Source organism: Rhyacophila brunnea, unplaced genomic scaffold (assembly GCF_057557595.1).
Source record: "Rhyacophila brunnea isolate RB1 unplaced genomic scaffold, BYU_Rbru_1.0 scaffold_1, whole genome shotgun sequence".
In the NCBI taxonomy this organism is placed as follows: domain Eukaryota; kingdom Metazoa; phylum Arthropoda; class Insecta; order Trichoptera; family Rhyacophilidae; genus Rhyacophila; species Rhyacophila brunnea.
In genome coordinates this window covers 24,179,852-24,199,350 of record NW_028232751.1, presented here as the reverse complement: position 1 = coordinate 24,199,350, position 19,499 = coordinate 24,179,852, and the positions used below count along the sequence as shown (strand labels likewise).

Below are 19,499 nucleotides of genomic sequence, written 5' to 3'. Positions count from 1 at the left end.
GTTTAGGTAGGTAATAATGTACTTTCTAATAGTTAAATGGATTTAAAAAAATGTTTTGGACACTGGTTTTGATTCAAATCGTCAAAATTATTGCACATAAATTTAAAAAAATCTATTTTCATAATTTTTAAATACATACTTTATGTACATCAGAAAACGTATCTACATACCTAATATTGCTTAGATCTGAGAAAGTTTTTTGAAATTATGTATTTTCAATAAGTACCCAAGAAGAATTTAACATTCATAAATCCTGTGTAGGTATATTCAGTAGGTAGGTGAATATTATGCCTAGTCCACACCGAAAACAAGTCGCGCGACAACTCGTTAAATTTTACGATAAGCATGATAATTATCGTAAAATTTCTTAAGCAATTATGATAATTATCGTAAAATTTAACGAGTTGTCGCGCGACTTGTTTTCGGTGTGGACCAGGCATTATGCCGGGTCCACACTGGCAACATGTCGCGCGACAACCTCGTTAAATTTTACGATAATTATCATAATTGCTTAAGAAATTTTACGATAATTATCATACTTATCGTAAAATTTAACGAGGTTGTCGCGCGACATGTTGCCAGTGTGGACCCGGTATTATGTATAAGTTCTTATTTTGTTAAATATTACAATAAGTGATAAGTACCAAATGTGCACGGCGGCCAGTTGTCTGGATATGCCTGTGAGAAGCCCTCTCTTATTGAATATATTATTATTATTATATTTGCCTGGCGATCAGTCCATCCAGCTGATAAGGGGCCTCGCTCCAAATTTTTTTTATCACGGAAAATAATTAGTCGCAATGTTCACCCTTCTATTGAAGTAACTTTGCTCGGGGCGCTAGATATTCTTGTCTGTCTGTACGTTCCCATTAGTGATTGAAATTAATATCTACAATTAAGGGGAGTCAGCGTGAATCTCTAAAAATCATTGAATGTCTTGGACCTGAAGGAGGAGTGTAATTAATACCTATATATACATTATTAATTTAAATGGCGGAGGATTGAGACAAGTAACTAAATACAGTGCACTGAAAAATAAATTTAATGCAACATTATCAACCTATTGTACGAATTTACAATTTTGATAAATTTAATGGCCTTAGCCGTATCGAAGAGCTTATATTATTTATTATAGTTTATGATTGTAGCGACTTCGAAATCTTCAAGATCGAGCCAAAGTTATATCAATAATAAAATTGCTTTAGGTATTGTCGCCATAGATTGGCTTGTCGAATAGACCAAAATAAATGTGAAATGTTCAGGAGACGAAAAACAAATTTTATTATCCTATATTTAAATACATGAAGATATTTAAATTGTTGTTTTTACAGCATATGAATACTGTATTCATTACAAAGCAATTTAAAGAAAAGGATGGTTCTGGTCCATTTAGATACAAAAAAATCATTCTGCATTAAAAGGTCGACTTCGACAAAAACGGATATTCGACAAACCAATCCATAGCGACGGTATATTATGATAAAGATTCTAGTATCCTTTTGACAGTTTGGTGGCAAAAGTTGGGCGCTAAACACATTGACTGCTGACCAGATAATTATTTTTTAATTACCACATTTAAATAGCATGCTAATTATATCGAAGGCCACATAATCGTTACGCGCTAGATCTTAGTCTAGTCTAGTCTTTAGCGTCCCAATATATTTACTGAAGAAATCAAACAAGTAATTATTCCAGATAATTTTAATTTCAGAAAGCGAATTAAGACAAAAAAGTGGTTTAGTGGTTATATGCATGAGACCTTTTCAAATTATCTACGTTAAGTACCTACACTCCTTGAATTACCTAGGTAGAATCTTGTAACTAAAATAAATATATACTTAAGATATATAGGTACTCAGGTAAGACGGTAAGATTAATATTGTTGGTTTTTTTATTGTGTACCTAAAAGTATGTACAAGCGCTGCCCAAGGGACTGGGTGAACGGTGAAATCACCACACTTCTTAAAAAAGGTGACCATCTAAGCTGCGACAATTACCGAGGCATTACGCTACTCAGTGTTCCGGGAAAGATTTTGGCAAACATCATTTTGATGAGAATAAGGGACCCAAAAATGCACGTCCTCATGAAAAACCAAGCCGGGTTTCTACCTGGTCGAGCGTGTGCAGACCAAATCCACAACCTTCGATGTCTTCTCCAGCAGAGCCATGAGTTGAACAGTCCGATGGCTTGCTGCTTTGTGGATTATGAGAAGGCTTTCGACAGTCCGCACCGCCCCTCCCTCTGGATGATACTGGGAGCATACGGGATCCCTCCCAAGATCATTGCCATAATCAAAACCCTGCACGAGAATAGCGAATGCTGTGTCAGAATTGGAGACACTGTCACGGAATGGTTCGGGGTCACGACCGGAGTCAGACAGGGTTGTGTCCTTGCACCGCTTGTCTTTATCATTCTCTTTGACTTCATACTACGGAAGTCAATACCACCCGACCGAGGCATACCTGTTACCCCCACCAGTGAAGCTATGCGACCTGGAATACGCCGATGATGCTGTCCTATTCGACAACTCAATCGAGGGCATTCAAGAGACAATCGACAGGTTGCATAACAACTCCTCTCGCGTTGGTTTGAAAATCAACGCGAAGAAAACCAACGTCTTGTGCAATAGTACCTGTCCTGATCCTGATTTCTCTCTGATTAGCGATGGACAAAACATCGAGAGAGTCGACAGCTTCAAGTACCTGGGGGTACACATCACGGGAGATGGCATTTTGCAGAAAGGACTCGCTATCCGAATGGGAATGGCTGGAGCAACATTCAACTCGATGCGAAATGTCTGGGACTCACGATTGTACTCGGTCAAAACCAAATGCCGCCTATTCGACGCTTGCATTCTGACGGTGCTGCTTTACGGTAGCGAATCATGGCATCTTACGGAGGCTCAGAGCAACCGTATACTGAACTTCGAAAACAGATGTCTGCGACGAATACTGAGTGTGCGGTGGTATGACTTTAGGAGCAACGAGGAGATAAGAGAACGTACCAAGCAGCCTCTCATCACGCTGAAAGTGAAGAGGCGACGTTGGACCTGGCTCGGTCACGTGCTGCGGATGCCAGAAGAGAACTTTAACCTGGCTTGCCTGTTCTTCAAGCCGACCGGATTCCGGCGTCCTGGAAGACCGCTAAATACAATCTACAGAGAGTATACGGCTGAGCTACGGGATGCTGGTTTGACCTGGAACGAAGCAAGAAGACTGGCGAGCGACAGGGATTCTTGGAGGCGCCGCGTGGTGTCCATATGCTCCAGTTAAGGGGCGGATATGGGCAAAGAAATAAGTATGTTACCTATCTGTGTGTGGTGAGTTTTGTGGTAATATATTCTACTCAATTTCTGACAATGATTTGAGTATGCTTTAATAATTGTTAATGACTAGTTTGAACTATTACAAGGCCTCTAATATTTTTTTATCTGCGTCAAAGAAAATCACCACCGGTCCAACCCAATAATACTTATGCCGATAGACGCATTCTGCCGGCAACTCCAATAATTTACTTTCTCAACAAATGGCACGGATTATAAAACGAAGACGAAATTGATTTAAGACTGATAATGTTATGAAGATAGTTGGTTAATGTTAATACATAAACAGTGAAATTTACAAACATTGCTTCATTTAACTTAACCTCAGATGAAGTGTTTTCTAAACACTCGACTTTGTTTAGACAGTCGGACATTTTAATGTTCAAAAGACCATCTAAAAACAAACAACAACTTACAAATTTCGCTATTTTTTAAAAGATTTTATTCGTTTCAAGCATACTAAATCTAAATATAGGTAAGTATATCAGTAGATATAAGTAACATACTAGTGAAGGGTTGTACAATTGCCGATGTACGAGAACTTAACAGCCTACATGCGCCACGTAATGCCAATAGAAATGGCGTATTTCAAAAAAATACTACCTTATTATTGGGTCAATAATTATTATAAAACAATCATTATTCGTAGGATGTTTATCACATTTGAATGGTCAAAGACATAGCTTATAATCACTATCTTTAGAATTATCTTCAAATGTGTTAATAATAGAAATGGCGTATTTCAAAAAAATACTACCTTATTATTGGGTCAATAATTATTATAAAACAATCATTATTCGTAGGATGTTTATCACATTTGAATGGTCAAAGACATAGCTTATAATCACTATCTTTAGAATTATCTTCAAATGTGTTAATGCACTGAAATATGACTATATTCTAAAACATGAGATGGAGAGGTTTAAAAGAACACTATTTTATGTAATAAATACTTTATGCAGTCATCAAATGTTTAAAATAAATATAAAGAATAATGGGGCTTCAAAATTATATAAATAGATTATCTACAACATTTAAGGAATGTCCAGGCTTATGCTCTGAAAATACCATAAAATCTTAATTTTGACCTACGTGGCGCATGTGGGCCCTTAGCAATCAAACACCATAAATAGTAAGTAACTATTTTTTTGGCAAAACGCCCCCTAGGTATGCTGTATTGGCTTGGAAATCTCGATATAGGTACTCCATTTTAGAATAATGGACTTCAGCATTTTAAGAGAGGAACCATGGAGTTCATACCTTAGAAAATAATAATGTAATACCTAAACATCGAGTTATATTTAGAATCATTTGTATTATACTTAACATCGATATCTATCAAAATTCCAAGGCATTTTAAATTAATTTACATTAGATTCAGTCATTCTTATAAATATTTAAGTATTTAAAAAAATCATAAAATTACTTTAGTAATTTGTTAGACATTTCTTAACGGAATTTGAACAGCACAAAGAGAAAAGACCCATCACGCAAAAATGTTGAATACGTAGGTATGCAATACGTACCTACCTTATGTATGTATGATACTGTAGTTTTTCAAAATGATTTTCAATATCAATCGTACATATAAACATACATTAATAATGCATTTTTGAATATAAAATAATGCAATATATCAATTGTCGCACAGCGAGGCATGGAGAGGTGTAAGTTGGGCATCACGCGAAAGGACCGTAAGAGAAACGAATGGGTTAGGAAGTTAGGAAGACAGGAGTACGCGATGTAATAGACGTTGCCAAACAGCTGAAATGGAGATGGGAGGGGCACATTGGTTGCCGAAAGGACGGCCGCTGGACAAACGCCGTCATCCAGTGGTACCCAAGGGGCACGAAACGGCCACAGGGTCGCCCTAAAAGCCGCTAGATTGACGAACTGGTAAAGTTCGGTGGAAATACGTGGCAGCGAACGACGCAGGACCGAGAGAGTTGGAAGAAGCTTTGGGAGGCCTTCATCCAGCAGTGGATTAACCCCGGCTGATGATGATGATGATATCAATTGAGGAACTGATGATTAACGGAATCCTAAATTGCACCGGTGACCAACCACCAGTAAAAATAGCTTTTAAATATCCGAATGAAAATTCTACTTTCTGTTGTCAACACTGCAAATGGGGACTTGCTTCCAGATATTCAATGCAATGTATTCAATGTAGGTATTCTAAGAATAATTGATATTTTCTTGGGTCTTCAGTCATGCCAAAATTCACATTAGTTATGTTCTGTTATATTTGTGATCTGAAAATGGCTCCAAACCAGTGTTGCCATCTTTTCAAAGTAGAAGTATAGTACATAGCCTCCAAAATTATAGTATTTGAGGAAAAAATATAGTACGCATTGTCATCTGTTGAAAATGTACACATAGGTTTTTTGTTTCTCAGAAAAAAAAATAATGAAGAATATGAGTAGGTAACTCCGAGACCCCTTTTATTTTGGTAGGTACCTTTTACGACCAAAAATGCTTACCGAAGAGTTCAAGAAATTTCATTTTAAACCAAAATCAAGGGATTTTATTACGTTTTTCGAGCATTTTTTTCCAAGTTCTCCAAATCTTCTTATATTGCGAAATTATAGTACTTTGCACCAATTTATAGAACGGAAATATCGAAATTCTAGTACTTTTTACATATTTTTTTCGAAATTCAAAATTATAGTATTTTGGGCGTACTATATCTGTTTTATATCGTACATTGTACGCGGACCAAAATTATAGTACAAATACCATAATTATGGTACGGTTGGCAACACTGCTCCAAACCATTTATTTTTTATTTACATACTTATAGGTACCTACCTATAATTATCACTTATACTTTTTACTTTAATTCTGTAATTTATTAAATGTTGCATTGTCAAGATAAATTATTTAACTTAAAAACGTTAGTAATTGATCGTAGAAAATTACTATTTATTACCAATAGGTATAGAAATAGATGAATAATCATTCATAACAATTGAAAAAAGGCGACGGTATGTTAGCGACGGTGTTCACTTGCCGTCGGCTTATACACTACCTACGTCCTACTCAAACATTATATACATACATAGGTTCTATATTGTGGAAAATTATAAATTAGTAGGTAAATAAGTATTTTGAATAATATTTATATTGTATGAATAAAATTATGAGTGTAGGTACCAACGATTTTTATAATTAACTATCGGCCTGTGTTTGAAATCAACGTTCTCAACATAGAAGATTTATTTGTTGGTCTTATAATTAAATCCAGATTTATTATTTATAAAACACATTGCTTCCAATATGCGAATCTAAATTCTAAATGGATGGTGTGTGGCGAATAGTTAGGTAGGTACAACATTATTTTCAAATTGACTTTCATCCTTTTATAAAACGTTTTTCTTTCTAATGACTAATGAGTTAATGACTGTCTTTTTTTTTGCCCGAGAGTCAAGATTTTTTGAGAATCGATGTCTTCGACGAAACTTGAAGATACACCGGTACGACCGCGTTACAAACACTCGACAATGTAAGCAGACTCATCAAGTTCTTGACGGTCCACAGGCCCGACATGGCAAGGATGGCGGGATGCGATGGGCTGTAGTAAATGGCGAACGCTGGAGCGTAACACGAGTGCATTGATTAATATATATCAGTGGTCTGCAAACTGTGTTCCCCGGAACCTATCTGGGGGTTCCGCGAGTCAAATAAAAATAAATATTTTATGTAATTTCATCAGTATAGTAGCGCTTTATTTTGAAATCTTCTATTCTTTTCTTAAATGCATATTCTGTATCTTTTAATAAAAAACACAATAAATTTCTTTAATTGTCTTTACATAAAGTAACTACAACACATTGATCTACTTTGAATATTATTATAAGATATAGTTTTCTGATGATGGGATGGGGTTCCCCGAATAAAACTTATAATTCTAAGGGTTCCGTGAGTCGACAAAGTTTGAAGACCACTGATCTATATCATGTACACGGTACAGGGAAGAAAAACAGAAAAATTAAAACTTTTAGAGAACAATGGTATCAGTATATTTTTATATCTGCAATCGCGTATGGAGAGGTGAGAGATGCCCAAAGAATTTGACAGTGACTGAGTTCACCTAATTGGTACCAAATTGGAAAGCGGCCACACTGGATAGGGACAGGTGGAGGGAGCTGTTGGAGGAGGCCAGCACCCACACCGGGTTGTTGCGCCCCTGATGATGATGATGAGTTCACCTTATTGCACAAAAAAGGATCCATTATCGAACTACCCATATCGTTTCTATCACTCCGAAAACAGCTGTTATAAATGAGTTGTGTTCGGTTTTAGATGAAAAAAAAATATTTTGACGAAAACACAAAAAAGGCGAGTCGCCTTCATTTACGTAGTTCGATGTGGAAAATCGTGATGCACCGAAAGCCCTGTTATTATCGATTCACCTAACGGTCCTAACGCATTGAATCAAACATACATTGAAAAAAGAACATGCATATTTTGTCAGGCGCGGGGTCGAATCCCCACCAATTATATTAATAAATAACTAATTAAATTATACATAATATATTATAATAGGATTATATAATCTACTTACACCCTCAGGAACTTGCGTGTGTGAATAGTGCTGGACATCATTGGTGGACTCCGCGTAAGGGTTCATCTTCACTTTCTTGAGAATTTTAAGCACTCACTGTAAAGTATTATTATTCTTGATCTCGTTTCAATTATTATATTATATATTTAATTGTGCACCAATCAAATAAGGTTTATCACTTGTATCGATTGTGCCACAAATACGCGGCAATCTCGATAGTTATCGTCAAAACTGGGTCATTTTATATTACCGCGATACATATTGTAATATTGAAGCAGATTTTAATATTGACGAGATCAGAAATTTTCTATATTCAATGGAAAAAAATCTTTATAGCTGTACCTAATTCAATTATATAAAACCATTATTTACCTACATATCGGTAAACATACTGGCATTTTTGGCTTAGGTGCCTAATTCAAGATAACACTTCACCCTTTCATGCTGTATAGTCTTGCGCAGCGCTCGAAATGGAAAAGTTTATGAACCGAAGCGCTCCATAGTTATCAAATTTTATATTTATTTTATAAAAATGAGTGTGTTTTTGTTATATGGCCTATCTAGCACAAAAAATGGTCAAATTTTTTTTTTTCATGAGAAGGAGCGATAATTTTACCGATTTCACGAAACGAAATTGCGTTCCAGTCCATTTCGAGCCCTGGCTTCCGTAATGTAGTTACGCTACTGGGAGTACTGGGACCTGTGTTACAATTTGTAAGTTATGTCTCTATCCTATGTCAACTATTCAGTTAGCACCGTTAGGATTTGCGCCACAAGGCTACGGGGTTGCACTCTCTGGCGGCGCATGGAGCGCCTCTTTATGACTACGCCAATTACCGAGGGCTATCTTCTTCTTCTTCGATGGCGCTACAGCTCAAGTCGAGCCCTGGCCTCCTCCACCGCTGTCCTCCAGTCGGAACGGTCCTCCGCACGTCTTTTCCAGTTCCTGATTTTTAGTATCTGGTTGGCATATTTTGTAACATTATCACCCCATCGTGTGCGTGGCTTTCCCACTGGCCTTTTCCCTCCTGGGTTTCCTTCGAGGATCTTCTTCGGTATCCGTGACTCAAGCATGCGTTGGACATGGCCTGCCCAGTTTAGCCTCTGGAGTTTTATGAAGTTGGAGAGTTTTGAATCTTGGTATAAGCTACCGAGGGCTATCAGCCTCACAAACTCGCATATTTGTGACGCGGTCGTAGCAATGCATCCCAAAGATTTGAAGAAGATTAGTCTACAAAAGTCTCTCGATCTCATTAAATAAACAAAACATCAATGCATTACATTTTTTTAAAAATAAATACCTACCTTAGAAATATGTTATACAATATCCATATTTTACACTAGGAGTATTTTCAAATTATCGGTTAGATATTACGCCGTAGTTAGATTAGAGTTTTACTTGCGAGGGACAATTTTATAGCAACAAGGAATGAAAGAATAATAATTACAAGATAAAAAGATCTTTTAATATACCTACCTACAACGTTTTTAAATTTTCTGTTGAATTATATAAACTTGACTTGATCAAACGATCAAAATATTTGTACTTGATAGAAATAATACTGAAATGTCATTTTGACATTTCATATTGATTTCCGTAGTAACGCACGTATATATTAATAATTTAGGTGCTAGGACTATCCGTTTAGCAACCAATAATGGTGTCAAAATAACTTTTCATACAAAACAGAATTAATTGAAAATGAATTCAATTCTATTTAAAGATGGCTAAAAATATTTAAAAAAAAAATGCATTGGCATCGTGTTCTGATATATTCTAAAAGTTTCAAATGTCTAGCTAGTCGGGAAGTTAGTTACAAATCGATTCCAAGATTTGTACCGGACAAAGAACCACCGGACAAATAAGAATACGAGCTAGGAAAAACGTTGTAATAATAAAATGAGTTATCAGTCATCATTATTGAACGTCACCTCCTACTACGCACTACTGTTTCTGTCAAAGTTTTGCACGTTGTTGCATTGATGTAGGTACCTAGATAGTTTCTTTTATGCTACAAGTGAAAGTATGTTAATATAACTCGTTTATCCGAAATGTACGCAATAAATGGAACTATTTTTTTCAAAGCGTACATAATAATATTAATATAGATATTAAAATTTGCCATGGCGGTAGTTAGGTCATGAGTATAGCAGAAAATACGAGTAACAGTAACATAACTTTGTTGAGTAAATAACGTTTTGGGGACACATTTTTCGGCTGCGACGCTAACTGTTGGTTAATAATTATTATTTTACACACTCCACCATACACAAAAAGAGCGATATTAACCATAATCCTATGTGACCCTACAAACCACCAATGTCATAATAAATGTCCTATAAATACAGAAATATCGTAATAATCCTATTTCAAGAAATAATAAGGCAGGCGCAGTCTTACTTTCATGTCAGTATTTTGAAAATACACACAAATAAATTTGTGCCGAAAATTTTCAAATGTTCGTTAACCGTTTTTATACAATATTTTGTACGCACACAGCTGTATCTTGATGTAATTAATGTATTAGTCTGTCCAGATCTTGTGTGTGATATACCTACAGAGACAATATATTTTTTTTATACTTTGCATTCCGTGGAAAGCAGAACGTGTTTGCTCTAAAATAACGAATATGATACTTCAATATCGATTTGAAGTATTGCCACCGATGTGACTAATCTGAGTACATAATCATCTCATGTAGGTACATGTTCTACACATAATTAAAAAAAGGCCTGATTAAATAGTTACCCAGAGGCGTGTTTAAACATTAGGGAGCCCTGCTCGCAACACCAGTTGGGCTCCATAAAAAATAATTCTTTAGTTATATGCAACAACAAACACCCTCATTATTTTAAAAGTAGATAGGTACGTCATATTAGTGTATTTAATGTATATTTCTACTGTTTAATTCCATCTTAATTAGATAGGATGCTCGTAGTTTAATTGTTCAACCACATTGACGCGTCCCGTCGGGCATCGTATTTTAAATTGTAGTTTATGAAGGCAATGCTTGTTTCGGGGATTTTTACGGTGGTTTTCATATTATTTATTTTCGACGTTTTTTGTTATGTGACCGCTCATTTAAAAATACCTATTCTCTGATATTACGAGTACCGCTTATAACGAGCAAATTCAATCGGTCCCATCTTCCTCGTAATAACCAAGTTCGACTGTATTTATTTATTACTACATATATTAATTATTAATACAAGTGAATATAATTTGATCTAATTTTAGGCGAGGTAATCAGGCAAAGAAGTGTATTAGTGTAATAAAAAGTTGGTGCAAGAAAGTGCAAAGCTATAAAATGTACCTATACTCTACTTGAGCAATGTTTTCCATCGGTAACTAAAATATGTTTGTGGACAAATTAGCATTGTACTAAAACTGTTTACGAACATCATTCTGTATAGACACATGTAAAGTGCTTAAAGTTCAAAAAAATGTTCATTTTTTTAATCTGTTACGGATCAAGAAAATGTTGGTGTTTTATTGTGTCACATAAGATTAATTAATAATTAGTAAGATAATTTTTAGACCGCCAATAATGATAATATGCACAAGAGTGTCCGCTGTAGAATTTTGAATAATTTGAGTTTATCCGTTTTTGAATAATGCAGGAACCATGAAGTAAACAAAGAAAATTGTTTTTAAATACCCTGATCATAGATTTAATATAACTACCCTGATATAAAATAATTGAGTATCTACAAGCTTTATGGCGGTCAATTGTCCGCCACGGTCAATTCTCCGCGACCCGTACACAACATCCACCAGGCAATAAAAAAGTGGCGAAGGGTGGATGTACACTGTTAAGATGCGACATACCTAAATAGTACACATTAAACTCTGTTAATCATACCAACGTATTTGTTTTTATTGAACTAAGACTACAATTTATAGAAAGTTTTTAAAAATCAATTAAACCCTGCCTAAGCCAAACCATAATTGGTATATTTTGGGCGATACGAAAAAATTCTGCATACTTTTTCATTCATAGGCACTTATTTCCTTCAAAAACCTACGGAAACCTTCTTAATAAATAAACAGTATTTATTTTAAAGTCATCCTTTTTACGATTACTTAATAAACTCACATGATAGACCATTTTAAACATTTTAAAAGCTTCAAAGTCAAATTACTCAAAACTAGTATTCTCCAGTTAGTGTGTTCTGCCAGAACAGAGACGTTATGATTTCAAAATTTTTGTCATGTGTTGACATTCTAAAAGAGACGTAATAATATTAGCTCGGTAATTAACAACTCTCCACCAACACAGACTTTTAACGAAAATCAATAAAAACCAAATTTTTTGTTTTATATTGTAAATATAATATAATTAATTTTTCTGTAGGTATTTTCTAAATGCCAATTCCTAATTCATACAAACCAAATCATCATAATATAAAATATAAAATAACAATTTTCTTTCGATAAAAAACGAAAATTATTTTATAATGTCTCACCAGATCCTTGGATAAGATAACCCGCGTAATACAGGCTTAGTAAAAAATAAAGCTATCCAACGAACAAAAAAAATATAGTATTGTAAAAAACCACTCGGATCACTGATGCAAACGCGAACCTTTATTGTTGTATAAAGCCGCCGGAACAGAACTACGACACGACTGAGAAACCGGACGAAAACACACCCGCGCGCCAATGAAGCACAAACTTGAATGAGTGAATGAGTCAAATATGAGTAAACTATAAATGTGTTTCTGAACAAAAACAAAATTGTACGCACCTGTTTCGATTTGTAGACTATGTGTGTGTTTTTTTTAATCAATTAGATATTTTTATAGAATATTCGTGATTATAAAACAATAATAATTACAAGATAAAAAGAACTTTTTATATACAACGTAAATTTTCTGTTGAATCATATAAACTTGACTTGACTAGCTTAAACGATCAAAAAGATTTGTACTTTATAGAAATAACACTGAAATGTCATTTTGATATTTCATATTGATTTCCATAGTAACGCACGTAAATCTATATTAATAATTTAGTTGCTAGGACCCCAGACCCCTCTAGGAACCAATAATAGTGGATTGGAATACAAATTTCTTCCGAAATAACTTTTCATACAAAACAGAATTAACTGAAAATGAATTCAATTCTACTTAAAAATGGCTAAAAGTATTAAAAGAATGCATTGGCATCGTGCTATGATATATTATAAAAGATTCAAATGTCTAGCTATGATCTACCATCGTAAGTTGGCGGCCGGTCGAATTTGAAACTAAAATTGTCTATCGAGGATAAATTTGTTACAAATGCCATTTAATTTTACAACATGTTTGGATTGCATAATATTTGTACAGAAATCTACTACCAATAAAAAATTATAAATTACCATTTTTTTGTTAGTTATGGTAATATTCTCAATGTCATACTAGCGCCCTCCCTGAAACGCCAATTTATGATGGTAGATCTATAGTCGGGAAGTTAGTTAAAAACCGATTGCAAGATTTACAAGACAAATAAGAACACGACCTAATATAAACGTTGTAAAAAATGCCGAGCCACGCCAAGGGTTTGTTGCTATTTGTCGCATTTCGAAATATTTTTTTTTGCAACATAAAAGAAGTGTAAAAGTCGAAATAATTATTTATTTTTCATTTTCCTGGCGTCTTTTACTGTTGGTCAGTATTGCCATATTTTTGTCACCGAATTATAGTACACAGACATGAAAAATATAGTATTTCGGCAAAAATATACATATAGTACCCACAAGTTGAAAGACCGATACTTTTCTGCATTTTCAAAAAATTACACGTAAAGTGATTCTTCTCTTCTTCTTCCTTGGCCATATCCGCCCCTTAATTGGAGCATATGGACACCACGCGGCGCCTCTAAGAATCCGTGTCACTCCCCAGTCTTCTTGCTTCGTTTCAGGTTAAACCAACATCCCGTAGCTCCGCCGTATACACTCTATAAATAGTATTTAGCGGCCTTCTAGGACGCCGGAATCTGGTCGGCTTGAAGAACAGGTAAGCCAGGTTGAGGTTCTCTTTTTAAACGTGTTTAGACATTAAAATTTTCCGCATATCTGCCAGTATTAATTGTTTATATTCGGCAAACGACCTCTCAACGTCCACAGAGGTAATTGGAAAAAAAAATATAAATGCCTGAGTTGACTTGACTTTTTCTGGTAAATCCACACCTGTTCAGTTATGTAAGCATCAATTTTGTAGACTATCGAAATCTGTATTTCTTGATAAAATATTGGCAAATTTTTCGTTTATGTCCCCCATTAGTCTCGTTACACCTATGGAAGATGGATCTGAAGGATGGAAGACAATATTTTTTTAACATCTTCCACTGTGACTGTTAGGCGAAGTCCTCGTGACTCCAGTTTTGTGAATACTTCTGCTAAAAAATGAGCCTTGATCACAGCTGCTATCGTCTTGCAATCTACAATGTTTTATAAATAACTGCAAAATCCCATAAATATGTATTTACTTATGAAATATGCACTTATGTCTCAAATATACTATAACGTCTCAAATATGCATTTATATGCACAATAAATTTATATTTTTTGATTCTGCATGTCTCAAAACGGATTTCTGTGCAACTCTCATAACTGTGCAGTGGCGAAGGGTGACTTTTGGAAAGAGGTAGGCTGTGGAGATCTGATAAAAAGAACACACTTGTCAGGTATACTTACGAGAAATAAGAAGATTATACGATATTACTACTAATGAATAGGTACACACCATGGCCGCCACATCCGGAAGCGGGCCCCCAGGCTAGGATCTTTGGCAGGCCCCCCTACCTATCGCTAAAGATAAAGGTAGTGTGACGCTCTACACTAGCGATTTCCAAATGGTGTACGCGGTAAAATTAATGTTTTATTGTATATTTAAATATATCCATTCGAATTACTTATTGAAAATTGTATTGTGAAACCCCATAATTTTAAATATTAATATTATAAAAGTAAAATAGCACCGCAGACGGCTTTTTTTTTTACTAGTAAAGCAAATTTGTGATGTGTGTTTATCTCAATTATCTGGTCGACTCGCCTCGCCGCACCCCTGCTGAGCCCGGGCCCCCAGGCTAGAGCCCTGTCAGCCCCCTCTTGTGGGGGCCATGGTACACACTAATGACAACGAAACACTAATTTAATGAAACTTCAAAAACTCACTGACGACATAAAAATTAAGCGATCAGCTGTTTAAATTACGTATTTTTTCAAAACATTTATACACATCAAAAATCATTAGACAAAAGTTCTTTTTATTTTTAAAAACTATATTTATTAATATTCGATTAAGGGGGGACATGCTCAGCGTAGGTCAAAATGGAGCTTTTGTTCTATTAAGCTAACTAAGCATGATCCTGGACATACCTTAAACGTTGTAGATAATCTATTTATATAATTTTGAACCCTATTATCCATTTGATGACTGCATAAAGTATTTTTATGACATAAAATAGTATTCTCTTAAACCTCTCGCTCTAATGTTTTAGAATATAGTCATATTTCAGTACATAACTGTGCAGTGGTGTTAAGATTTTTTAAATTTATTAATTTTTAAACACATTTATAAAACCATCAGAATAATTTATATCGACATTATTATAGTGAAATATGTATGATAAAAAAATATATTGATAATCTCTGTGATCCCAAATTTGACAAGAATTAGGCTTATTATTAGAATTTATTATTCAATTAATTAATTAGAATTTATTATTCAAAAATGGGCAAGATTAACACATTTGAAGATAATTCTAAAGATACTCATTATAAGCTATGTCTTTGACCATTCAAGTATGATAAACATCCTACGAATAATGATAGCTTTATAATAATTATTGACCTAAGAATAAGGTAGTGTTTTTTTTGACATGCGCCATTTCTTTTGGCATTCCCTAGTGGTTAAGCTACAACATACGGCCATAGCCATAAATTGACAAACTAAAATTGAAGTAGGGAGTAAAATAATGTTAACGCGCGTGTTTGAACATGTACTGTTTAAAAAAAAATCCGTTAGGTCCAGCGCAGGCGACATTATTTACTATTAGTGCATGTTTGTGATGTGTGTTTATCTCAGTTGGCTGGTCGATCTCTCACGCTGGGCCCCTCGTAAGCCCAGGCCCCCAGGCTAGAGGCCTGTCAGCCCCATCCCCCTTGTGGGAGGCATGACCTATCTAGATACTTCATAAACATCAGTGGAGATTGACCATCACTCGCCTTTCAATATGAAGTAGGTTCTTTAATTATTTTAGATTCACTTATTTTATTTCTACTTAATAGAAGATCTTTAAATGTGTTGCAGTGTATAAAAACTTTCCAAATGGTCGCGGAACACCTATTCAGGTTCGGCGGAATACTGGTGTTCCGCGGAGCATAGATTGGGAAACCCTGGAATATATGATCAAGTGATTATATAAATAAGTCAATATGCAATTAAAATATATTTTTCTTAAGAAGGCAGTCTTCAAATAATCGCCTAGCATGGAGTCTTCGCCACTGTAACTGCGCATACCTACACCATGGCCCCCACAAGGGGGGGGGCTGACAGGGGTCTAGCCTGGGGGCCCGGGCTTAGGAGGGGCCCCGCGAGGCCAGTCGACCAGATAAGTGAGATAAAGACACAGCACAAATTTGCTTTAATAGTAAAAAAAGTCACCTGCGGAGCTTTTTTCCTTCAATAATGCTATTACTTAAAATTATATGGTTGTACGATAAAATATTTAATTGTGTATCGACACTCGACAACTCCTGAATTCAAATGGATGTATTAAAATATACAACAAAAAACACTAAATATACACATTAATTTTACCGCGTACACCATTTGGTAAACGCCACTGTAGAGCATCTCACTGCCTTTATCCTTAGAGATAGGTACGGGGGCCCGCCAAAGATCCTAGCATGGGGGCCCGGTTCAGGATGTGAGGGCCATGACCTACACTCTGACAAAACATGCACTACTCTAGCTCACCAGCATATAAATCCGATCATTACTAATTACTTATCGTCCATCGATAACTCCCGAACAGCGAGTGTTGTTGGCTTAGCGCTTAGCTGCTTAGCATTTCTCTTGTCAGATATAGAATTTTTCAAAAGTCATCTAACTGGCGTCTGGCGTATGGCGTTAAATCTAGCGTTTTCTAGCGATATGATTAAAAATCAATACACCGGTCTTTTGTTTACTGTATAATTATTATACCTATTATCATGGCCCCCACATCCTGCAGCGGGCCCCCAGGCTAGGATCTTTGACGGGCCCCCTACCTATCGCTAAAGATAAAGGCAGTGTGACGCTCTATGTGTGATTTTTTTTTTGTTCGAGAAAATTTGTGATGTGTGTTTAAATCACTTATCTGGTCGATTCGCCACGTCGGGCCCCCAGGCTATAGCCCTGTCAGCCCCCCTTTGCGGGGGCTATGCCTATTATGCCTTAACGCCCACGGTGGCCGCGCGGCATAAGCGTTGGACTATAAAGCCTGGGTCTGGAAAGTACACATATTGTTTTTCAATTTGTGTGTGTCAGGGTATGGACCTAATAGGTTGAGCAAGTGGCTGACATCCATTTCTCGTAAAAAAACAAAATCTGTCAATACAAACCTCCACTCTGTAGAGGCCCATATGATCCTATCAGGATCGGACATGGTCAAAAAAAAAAAAAAAAAAATGCCTATTATCATTGAGAAAATATTACATACGCTATTTTAGTGAGAACCAAATTTCGCGCCTTTGTGGATTATTTATTAGTTGTGAAACAATGGATTTATTCTTCAGTCTCGTAAAAATAATTTGAATTATTTTTTTGATATGCGACTGCAAACCAGCTATGTTCACTTATTTTTTAAAACGAAATATTTTAATACCAATGCATCGTTTCGTGGTTCATAGAACTTCGAATTTTCATGCAAAACTTGTTGGCAATTGAAATTCTAATATTCGTTCAGTTAAAATATTTGTCAATAATTCATAGCTTAGTGGATTCTCATTTTTTTTCAGTTGCTCAGAAAATGAAATACGCTCTCTGCCGATAAAATTGTTGCGTCAGTTTTGCTCAATTCTTTCACACAAATTTCTAATGGTTTTAAAATGGTCATTAAGCTTTTTAAAATATTAAATTCAAAAACAGTAGGTACCTACTTAGGTATATTTTATGAAGGTTAAAATATATACTTATCCATAATTCCGGGTCCACACTGGCAACTCGTTTGATTTTACGATAATTATGATAATTATCGAAAAATTTAATGAGGTTGCACAGCAACTTGTTGCCAGTGTGGACACGGCATAAGACACGTGCACTCAACTTCCCAAGAAAGTTGTGTACACCCCATGGCCCCCTCATCGTGAAGCAGAGCCCCCAGGCTAGAATCTTCGGCGGGCCCCCCTACTTATCGCTAAGGTTAAAGTCAGTCTGACGATCTACAATTGTGTAATACAAATAGTGTTCAAGGTGAAATTTAGGGTATTTTTTAGCGATTTTTTGTATTTTTAATACACTCACTTGAATTGTAGAGTCATCGAACAATAATCGAAAATTGCATCGCACAAGTACATATTTTGAAATGTTAGTATGCTTGAAGTGAAATTGCACCTTTTTTACTGTTAGCGTAGTTTTGTTATGTGTGTTTATATCACTTGGCTGGTCGACCCGCCATGCCGGGCCCCCCTCTTGTGGGGGCCATGGTACACCCCCTAAGCTGTAGTTACACATAATCCTTCAAAGGGTCGCGCTATTATTTTTATTCTTGGTAATTGACGAAACAAAAAGGCCGCTGCAATACCTACTAATAAGAATAAGTGGATAATCCATTTATTTAAACGATACATAATAACATAAGTAATTATTAACATTGGCAAAGTTCCTGAAATAAATTTTACAAATATTTTACGGTTTACGGTTATAACCGGTTTGGAAGCTCTAATCGTGGCCATAACAAGAAAATGTAGGTACCTATGGGTAAACATGTATTAGGTATACTGCAGTTGCAAGCTGCATGCATGAATCAAAAAAGTTTGGAAGCTTCTGAATTTTCATGCGACAGTAGGGATATTCGCCTACGCAGTAGAACGATAGTAGCGAACCTGCCGGCAGAAAAACGAACAATACTCATTTTGAGGTTAACCGATTTTCTCTCCTTGTCAAATAGTACCACACAATAACAAGATCGCGTCTCGCTTCCTCTTGAAGAATGAGATTGGAGAGACAGTCCGCACTTTTACTTGTAAACAGTTATTGTCACGATAGCTTAAAATACGCACTATTGCTGCCAGTAAATCCATGCACATGTACAGGCGCTATAAGACCTAGTAACCATTTATTTAACTTGTATTTATATTAAGTACATAATACCTACATATTAATATTATAGGTACATGTACATTGCTAATTTTTATTATTTTATTTTGATTTTATTGATTAAGTAAATATATTATAGTCTATGCACCTATTTAACCATTAAATAACTCATCAAAGAACGTCTTTCAGCTAATTGCAAGAGACGCGTTCCATTCTTCGGTCACGTGGCAAGAGTAGGCCCGAGCGGCCTGGAGAGAAGAGTGGTTTCTGGTTCCGTCGAAGGGAGTAGATAGCGAGGTGACTCTACTTACCAAGAAAGC

At 35.7% G+C, this 19,499-nt stretch overlaps 1 protein-coding gene across 1 annotated transcript in view; it reads right to left on the bottom strand.

Moving 5' to 3' along the window:
- Positions 1 to 12,576, bottom strand: part of LOC147079602 (uncharacterized) — a 222,328-nt gene extending 209,752 nt beyond the window's left edge. The window contains exons 1-2 of the mRNA XM_085942398.1: positions 12,358 to 12,576; positions 7,891 to 8,197 (exon numbers count right to left, since the gene is read on the bottom strand). Coding sequence (XP_085798524.1) covers positions 7,891 to 7,956 — 66 coding nt within the window. The 5' untranslated portion in view covers positions 7,957 to 8,197; positions 12,358 to 12,576. The remainder of the gene's footprint in view (positions 1 to 7,890; positions 8,198 to 12,357) is intronic.
- Between the last annotated feature and the right edge of the window lie 6,923 nt (positions 12,577 to 19,499).